This window comes from Lygodium microphyllum, chromosome 21 (genome assembly GCF_053477565.2).
Source record: "Lygodium microphyllum isolate KBCC chromosome 21, Lygodium_microphyllum_v1.1.10, whole genome shotgun sequence".
NCBI lineage: Eukaryota > Viridiplantae > Streptophyta > Polypodiopsida > Schizaeales > Lygodiaceae > Lygodium > Lygodium microphyllum.
Window position 1 is genome coordinate 39,465,859 of NC_141155.1, and position 9,867 is coordinate 39,475,725.

The following is a 9,867-nucleotide window of genomic DNA, read 5'->3' on the forward strand; positions in this document are numbered from 1 at the left end:
GAATGGTATCATAAGTTTGATGCCTTTATGCAGTCATAGGGCTACAGCAGGAGTGCTATGGATCCGTGTCTTTACACGAAGAAAGCCCGTGATGGCAGTTTGCTTATCTTGGTACTCTATGTTGATGATATGCTGATAGCAGGGAAAGCTCATGATGAGCTAGATGCTCTTAAATCTCAGCTGAAGAAGAGCTTTGAGATGAAGGATTTGGGACAGGCCTCACATATACTTGGGATGCGCATTAAGCGCGATAGGCATCAGGGGCTTTTGTATCTCACAGCGGGAGTACATTCATAAAGTCCTTGAGCGCTTCCGCATGCAGGACGTAAAGCCTATTGGCTGTCCATTACCTTCTTATGTGAAGATATCACAGGACGATTGTCCGCAGACAGATGAGCAGAAGGCCGAGATGGCCAAGATCCCTTATGCTTCAGCCGTGGGCAGTTTGATGTATGCCATGATAGCCACTCGTCCAGATATTGCGCATGCAGTTGGTGTTGTGGCACGCTATATGGCTACACCTGGCAGCAGACATTGGGATACCGTGAAGGGTATCATGAGGTATCTGAAGGGCACAGCAGATATGTGTATTTGCTATGGCAGCCAGGATACAGGGGTTGTGGGGTACACTGACTCCGATTATGCAGGACATGCAGATAGTAGGAAGTCCACTTCTGGCTATGTATTCACCTATGCTGGAGGGGCTGTCTCTTGGATGTCCAGGGTTCAGAAGTGTACGGCTTTGTCTACCACTGAGGCCGAGTATGTTGCAGCCACTGAGGCTTGCAAGGAGGCCATATGGTTAGGCTATCTAGTTGCTGACCTTGGGAATGATGCTACACCTACACTGCATTCGGATTCTATGAGTGCCATTCAGTTGGCTAAGAATCCGGTCTTCCATGCGAAGACGAAACACATTGAGGTGAGGTATCACTTCATACGTGGTGTCGTGGAGGACAGGTCTGTTGACCTTGTCAAGATCTCCACTGACGAGAATCCTGCAGATCTGCTCACGAAGAGCCTCACTACTGAGCGCTTTGCCTTCCTCAGGAGGTTGATGGGCGTTGGATGAGATGTCGCCTTTCCTCATCCCTTGTACCTATGTACATTTGTACTGTCTTTTCTTTTTTCTTTTCTCTCTCACTAGGAAAGATTTGCCTTTAAGTGGGAGGTTGTTGGGGGTAAAGGCGCCTCCGCCGTGCCGCCCTATGTATTACTACACTGACAGTACCCGCCACTGCACACTGCAGGTGGCGGGCGCCCGTCACGTCACTTTATTCTTTATTCTTTTAAGTAGCAGTTTGAATAAAGGAAGGCCCGGTCACACATTGTGACCGTTGGAGTTCCCATTTCTTGTCTCTCTCTTTCTTGCTCTTGCTCTCCCGCCATAGCTCGCATGCAAGCTTCGATCCTTCTCACCTTTCAGTATTTTCAATAGATTTCACCTATTACTTTATTCTCAAACTGTAAGATAATGTCACTTTTTCTCAAAATCCTCATAACTTAAAAAATACAATTCTATTTTCTCTAAAAATGGAGCCAATTATTAATATATGACTCTTTAATGCCCTCATGACTTTTCAACATGAAAATATATTAGAATCATTCTTATTCTTGCTTCTTAAAAGGGTGCAAGTTAAAAAATGATATAAAATGATGTACACATCATATTTTAATATTATTTTTTACCTAGAGACACCTTTTTGACTTGAGAGTTTTCTTGTAAAGTTTTATTATTTTTGGACAAGTATATGCCTATTTCTGGGCATTTCTTCATTCCCTCTCAAAGCTCTAGTTTTGTTTGAAATTTTGTGTACTCTTCTCCTTCCCTCCAGAATATGGTTTCTTGCATATGAATTCTTCTGAAGCAACACTCAGTACTATCTACAACACTCTCTACCCAACTACAAGCAATCTAAGCAGTGGTTTTGATAACATTTGCTGAAATCAAATAATCTCTATCTACAACACTCTCTACCTTTCTACAAGCAATCTCCCTCTTCAGTATTGTGCTATAAGATATCTTCCTCTTCAACACTCTATACTGCAAGCAATCAAGTGATAATGGAGGTATCTTTATTTTTTTAATCTCTGTGATGTTAGTATTCTTCATAGTTGTTTTTTGATCCTTAAGTTTCAACTCATATATATAAATATATACATATACATATGTATATGTATACATATACATATGTATATATATATATATATATATATATATATAGATGGAAAGAGGGAGAAGGGGGGCGAAGAGAGAGGACTATGTGAGATGAACTAAGAAGAAAGTTTTAAAACTAATTGATGAGCCAACGCATCTGGAAACTACACACATATTGAAGTATGGTTCCAAGGAAGTTGCATTTGTATTAAATGCATATCCAACAACTTTGTATTGGATATATGTAGGGTTCAAATTGTTATGGTCAAGTTCTACAATATGTCTATGGAAGAATGTAGAGGCAAGCTTAAGTTTGCCCTCAAAATTGATGAGAGTGAGATTATTAAGGGGCAAAAACTTGAACGTGTGAGTATAACACTTATGAATATAGCATTGGATCCCAACATCGATGAAAACTATCCTTTATACTTCAATGTACAGTCAAAGAATGAAATATGGTGGTTTACAGCATTTGAAGTGTCAAAGGAGGACCATGAAGTAAAAGTTTTTTTTTAACCTCACTAATATAACCAGTGTTATTCGGCAACAAAATAATAGAACAATTTTACACATCGAAGGGTTGGGGAACTATCAAGTTGAATGGCATCTTGCCGGTGATTTTAAAAACATTGAAGTGTATGTTTGGTTTATCAAATATAGCAAATGTAAAATTTTCGTGCATATATTGCATGTAAACTAGGAAGAAAGGGAAAGATGGAAAGAAAGAATGGCTTGCCAAGGTAGGACAACAAGGTGCTCCAACATGTGATCAAAAAGTCATGAGAAATGGAATGCTAGCTCCAGTGGATCCAAACCGGTGCCCTATTTTGGAAATACCACTAACAAGGTTCACTTTTGTACATTGCATTGTTTGGTTAGAATAATTGAGAAACTAGTATATGATTATATATGCTTTGCATACAAGATGTAGCCTGATTCAGAAGCTAATGCTACATGCAATAAGGTAGAAAAAGTCCTCTCTGAAGTTGGATTGTACGGGGACCAAGTAGAAATAAAAAAGGACAAGAAAAGTTTGGGAAAGAGTGGAAACATCCCTTGTAAATCATGTTTTGGCAGACCCAAGGCTAGGAAGTTTATATCTCCACCTTAAGATGAGGAAGGAAATATACTTGTAAAATAACCAGAGAAGTATGGAGCATGGAAAAAGTTGCACCTTGCTGTTCTGAATTGGAGCAATGGGGAACGAACGAGGATTGCAAAGGTAGAAGTGTGGATACACCTAGATAGATTAGCAGCTCTCTTATAAAAGTTGAGGTTTAGGGGTAGTAGTGCTATTACATTTAAAGAGACAGTTGCTAAATTTCATAAGTCCATGGTGGAGGCATGGACTACAAGCATCATAACACACTACATGGTCAGTATTGTCACCATTACAAAAAAATATCATCATTTCAAATTAGTTTGTGTTTCTAATCTCTCTTCTTGTGTAGCATATACTTTAAACACATGGTCCATACTTTGCAGATCAAGGAAGTTTGAAAGTATGGTCAAGTCAAGGCATGGAACGATTTTACTGGCAAGCTTGTTGTGTTTTCCAAAAGGCAACTGATCATGGAGGTGGTATCAATGATTCCAATTCTATCAGGAAATTATTACAATGGTGGTATATGAGATTAGAGATATGATATGAGGAAAAAGAAAACAAATCCAAAACCTCTCAAGAAAAATTTATAAGTAGGGCAATATATGAAGTGAGAAAAGTAAGATATGAAAACATCACAGCTAGACAATGCCACACAGAATGGTTGGCAACCCAAGACACAGATGGCAAGAAATGGAGACCTAGATAAAGATAATACTTTTGATATATTTAGAGTCCAAGAGAGAGCACAGGTACCCAGGATAGGACATGTCAATACTCCTATATTTAACATGAGATGTCTTGCAAATTTTGTTTAAAATTTCAAAGGTTTGTCACTATATTTTTCAAAGTCGATTTCAAACTATGTTTTTTAATTTTAAAGTTCATTTAGACCACAGTAAGTTTAAAAGTTTCATACTTAAGTCAAGTCTCTCCTTTCATTTTTTCCAGTACTCTTCACTCTACCCTCCACCTTTCTATCCTTCACCATCACAACCATGGCATGTTCCAAGCTTCCTATTAGGAAGGCTCCTACAAGAGCAAGAGCTCAACACTCTTTCCAATCTAGTGTGTGTACTCTGAGTGACAAAGGTCCCTTGGTGGCCAACAACAGTGGCCCTATTACAGCTAATAATGGTGGTGCTGCTATGCCCAACAATGGTGGCCCTAGTATGGTCAATAATGATGGTTCACCATTGTCCAAAAATGGTGGTCCACATGCTCCTATTGCTCCACCTCCCACTACTACTCCAGCTGGTAATACAGGTCCTCCAACACATACGAAGCAAAGATAGAGATCAGGCATAGCTACGCTACGTGAGATAAGGGAATTCAAGAAGAGTGCCAACTTGATTATTCCTAAGGCACCATTCTCTAGATTGGTGCAATTAATACTGTAAGATCTACAGTTAGGGCATCATCACAAGTTCTTTTCAAAGAACCGGGCAAAGAATGTGGAGCGATGGTCAAGCCAAGCCTTGCTTGCTCTCCAAGGAGCATGTGAAACTTACTTGATTGATCTAATGTGTGATTCTTAACTTTTAGCCATTCATGCCCGATATATCACTATTAAGCCCATAGATATGGTTCTTGTTTGTAGGATCTGCAACAACAAGGATGCATTTAATCTTAATATCAACAATATGCTTTGAGAAACTATAATAAATTGGATCTATGTTTTTAGCTCAGGTTTGGTTGTAGATTGTAAGGAGCTTAGTTTGGGTTTATGTTTCTAGTAGACCTTCAAATACTTGATAGCAGTGGTCTACAAAATGGAGCGAAATTTAGCCTAGCTCTAGTTGTACTTGGTGCAATGCACTATCTACCGTGTATTTCATAGTTTCGTAATTAGGCCAATGCACTATGAAATACATATTAGTGGTTAGTTGTACATATTAGTGGTTAGTTGTACATAGGCCAATGCACTATATCTTTACTGTATTAAGTGGTTTGGTAACACTATATCCGATATGCGATATTCCATTTGACACATGACTTATTTTTTGTGAATTTTTAAGTTTTTAATATTTCACATACTTTGGTTGATAACACATTTAATATGCAATTTCGCACACTCAGTGTGGTGGTGAGTTTTTTTGTTATCAGTGGAGTATAATCCAATTAATGCATTTTCAAAAAATGATTGAACTCTCAATTTTACAAATCGAAATCTGGTGAAACTTCACCCACATTCCAAGCATCATAAAAACTCATGGATATTAAAAAATTGGCCCCATTAGAAGTCTTTAGGACACCTGTCCGAAGGCTCACATCTGGGGCCCATCAATCTGGGCCCTAGACATGAGCCTTTGGACAGGTGTCCCCGAGACTTCTGATGAGGCCAAAAAAATTTTGGGTAGTTGATGTACCCTAGAGGAGTCCACATGTAAAATTTCTTATCAATTGAATCACTGTTTATATTTTTTCAAAGCCTCGATACATTAATTAAGATTTTAAGGTTTTTTGAAAGTTTTACTATAAGTTTAAAGTTTCACCTCATTTTAAACATTTCACTTTTGAGTTTTGAGTTTTCTCTCCTAGAAGACATGGCAGACACCAAGCAAGCGGCTGGGAGACGCCCCCTAAAAATCCTATACAAAGGCCACCTCCCCAGCTCCACCACCACCACCATTACTACTACCACTACCACCACCATGCCAACATCACAAGCGTTGATGGAAGCCAGACACTTCGTGAGATCCACCATTATCAAAAGACCATGCATCTCCTGATGGAACACGCTTGCAACAACCCAATCGCTGGACTGCCCAAGCCCTCCTTGCACTATAGGAAGCTGTCGAAGCTTACCTTATCGACTTGTTCGGAAACTTGGTCTATGTAGCAGTACATGCAAGCAGAGTCAACCTCACCGATAGGGATTTGTGGATAGCGAGGTTCTTCTGGCAATGGAAGGATAGTCCTCATGGAGATCAACAATGATAGAGTGTACTACCAAAACATATATAGAATGTAGCTTCGAAAGAGATTTTGTAAAACCCTAGTTGTAATGGATCCCATGTAAAATGTTATGAATATGAATTTAAAAAAATTAGTGTGTCTTATTTTTTATTCTCTTATTATTTATTTTATTTATATCTTTGAGTTATTGGTACATGTGTTCGAATGAATACATGTTGTGCACGAGCTCGATAAAGCACTACATATTAAATTTTGGGTACGAATCGAGTTGCGTATAAATCTAATAAATAAATATAACATTTAAGTAAAAAATAATGATAAACGATACTATCGTGTCACCTCGCGCACACCGTGTAAAAAAATCTAGAGTGTGGCTTTCTTATTGATTTAGAGAGACAATGCCATTTTAGACGTTAGTGTCAGTGTCTATGGTTCAAAAATATTAGATTTTTGGACAAGTTTTATCCCATTTTTTATATTTTAGATATTATATCTCGTAAAAATCCATAAAACTATAGACAACTTCTAGATTAGGATGACATGTAAAAGAAACCATGTAGCTTTCATCTAATTTGAGAGGATTTCATGTAAAAAGAGAGATTGACGAAATTTTGCAATGTGTGATTGCTGTTTTTAGGCAGTGAACAGCACTACGAAGGGGGAGATGAAGGAGTCATCTGACAAAATTCTGACCAAGTGTCCTGGTATTCTACTCCCCCTTTCGGAGCCAATGGAAGGTGATCTAAGCAGCATAGAGGAAGATATTATTTTATATACATTTTTGTCTATTAGAGTTATATCTTCTCGTAATGCAGAAAGAAACTGACAGGCTTCATCTTTGTTAATATTCTTCAACATTTTTCTAATTCTTTTTGGGAGTATTCTTCTACATCTTCAATTTCTTTGAACCCCTTCTCTTCCATCTACTCCTCTCCTTGAGTCTACCTTCACCCAGCTGTCTCTTACCCTTGTGGTGGACTCTCGACACCAAACACACCAACATCGTGTTAGGGGAAGTTTATGCTATCATCAAAGGTGAATTTCAGAATATATTTGGGCTGATATCTTCAGCCATATTCAGAGAATTAGCTACAGCATTGTTCTTTTAATTCATTTCTTACTCTACAGAAGACATCTTGTCAAAATATGCAAGTATTATGTGTCCCTATGGCAGGGCAATGTTTGTAGATCATTCATAGATGCTTTGAGTTGAATTAACATGAGCTTTTTCTCTTATTTCTTGGGTGTGGTAACTTATCCTTGTCAGGAACTCAATTTGAAGCTATCTTGAAGCAAGTCTCTTTGCCCTACAAGCCTTGGAATTGACTCATAAGCTTTTGTCCCTAACAATCTACATTAAATGTAATCATGCAAAGGTGATTCATGTTATGGCATCATGTATGAATGATGGGATGCAAAGTTATTTATGATACATGACAGCATATTGTACTTCTCTCTCTCTCTCTCCATCCACCTTTTAAAACCATTTGCATCGGGTTTTTAAGATGTAAGGTGATCAATGAGGCCGAGTGGAGTACTTATGTATTTCATAAGTCAAAATAGGTCGCTCGACTAGAGATGTGTGTGTGTGAGCTTGTTGACAAGGGTGAAGAAGATGAGCAAAAGGGGAAACAGAAAATAGTATTTCCTATACAGTTAAACCGATCAATTTAAAAAGTTTATAAACTTTCCAAATCACAAAAATCCACACGTTTCTGGATTTTCAATTCCTCGTTATGACTTCTCTTTGTATGCTACTAGAGACTAATGGTCAAACGAATAACGTTTCAGTATCTTAGTTTTCGCTAATTGACATCTGAATCCCCCGCAATACAAATCTTCCGTAGGTACAATTGCTAATTAAGCTTATAAAGTCTACTGTTTTCGTCTGACAAAGTTGAAGCTCAATCTCTTAGTGAGACTTTCCACATTATAGCGTCGTGATTCAAGCTTCCACTTAAAAGAGCGAGATAGCGGGAGCGCGGCTGCACTGCTAGGAGGCCAAGGTATTTGACGGGGGCGGTGTGCTGCTGAAGGATGGCGATGCAACAGCTCTTCATCGGACTGTCGTGCGGATGTACTGACCTAGGATGAGTGTAGTACTGCCAGACTCGAACGGTTCTGTCAGCAGAGCCGCTGCAGAGGAGGCCGGACGTGACTGCACTGTCTGGCGGGGGCCGGGCGGCTGCCAGGCACAGCACAGCCTGGCGATGCCCGAGGAGGGAGCCCGTCAGCCGCCACGTGCTGCTGAAGATTGTGTGGCCGCCATCATTCTCTGACGGCGACGATGACGACGAAGATGACGACGACGGCGAGGATGAGGATGAGAGCGGCCGGCACCACCGCCTCTCCCACACAAGAATGGCTGAGTCCCCGCCACCGGAGAAAAGCAGGGCGCCGTCAGCGCTCTCCGCCAGCGCGTTGACGGCCGCCCTGTGGCCTTCCAAGGCGGCCACCAGCGAATGCTTCATGGTTTGCTTCTGCTTCTTCTTCTTAATATTAGTGTGGTACGATGAACGATGATCAGGCCTCTCCCACACCTTCACCTGGGCGTCCGCGGAGGCTGTGTATAGATAACGGCCGTCACCCGACACCGCTGCCGCACTGATGGCGTCATCGTGTGCTCGCCATGACTCCACGCACCTGCCCTTTCTCCACACCTTCACGCTTCTGTCCCACGATCCCGAGTACAGCAGGACTTCGCCGTCAGCAGTACACCTGACGGTGGCCAGAGCCGAAATCCTGTCCGCGTGCTCCATCCACAGCCGCTTGTGGTGGCGCCGCTCTTGCACGTAGTTGCTGCCGAACAAGGACGCCGTCAGGCACTCCCTCACCCCCGGCATCACGCCTAGCAGCTGCATTGTAGTACACTTGCCATCACGATCCGTACGCCCCTTCATTCTCCACACACGAATCTTGTGGTCCTCGTGTGCAGTGAACACTCTCTCATGATCTGCCACCATGGCCACAGCTTCAATGACACCAGCTACAGCTTTACCCATCGCCGAAATATGGCGGCAGTAAGAGGAGAAATGTTCCTCGCAGGCAGAAACAGAGAGTCCCTGCTGATCGAAGCAGTGATGACTCTGAGGCGCCATTAGTGAAGCTACCACTAAAGCGGCTTGTGCGGTGTTAGTACTACACCGACTGCCATTCAGGACCGTGATACATTCGTAAGGTGCCGCTGCAGAGCTACTACTGGGGTCAGGCTTCGCTGTTCCTGCTATGGATTCTTGGCAGTCTGGACTCTCATGCAGCTCGATCGGCGCATCAGAGATCCTGCCTATCATATTCATCTCCTGAAGCTTCCTACTCTGGGCTGGCCCTACGAGTCTACGCGCAGATGACGGATAGATAGTAAATAGGGAAGGAGAGCCAGTACGAGGGATATAATCAAACTCATGTCAAGTCTATATATAGAATACAGGCCCTAGCTACTAGCCTACTATACAAGTGTGAGATGAGACGATCGGAAAGTGCATGTAGTGGGAACCAGGCTAGCTGCAGGCAGCGGGGCCCGTCTCAAATATCCTATGGCGAGTGGAGAAGGCAAACCGATCTTCCCTTTATATTTTGTGGTTGTGGTGCTTCTCCGCCGTCAGACAATTTGCAATATAAAGCCTTGTAAAAGCGAGTGATGCACGAATGATGGTCACAGTGATCTGTATCCATGATCCGACCGTTGATA

At 41.4% G+C, this 9,867-nt stretch overlaps 1 protein-coding gene across 1 annotated transcript; it reads right to left on the bottom strand.

The window, feature by feature from the left end:
- Window positions 1–7,716: 7,716 nt before the first annotated feature.
- On the bottom strand, window positions 7,717–9,551 carry LOC148017907 (protein JINGUBANG-like). Its single transcript, XM_087661884.1, has one exon. It carries the CDS (start codon window positions 9,473–9,475, stop codon window positions 8,084–8,086), a length of 1,392 nt encoding a protein of 463 aa, XP_087518010.1. The 5' UTR covers window positions 9,476–9,551; the 3' UTR covers window positions 7,717–8,083.
- Window positions 9,552–9,867: the final 316 nt, after the last annotated feature.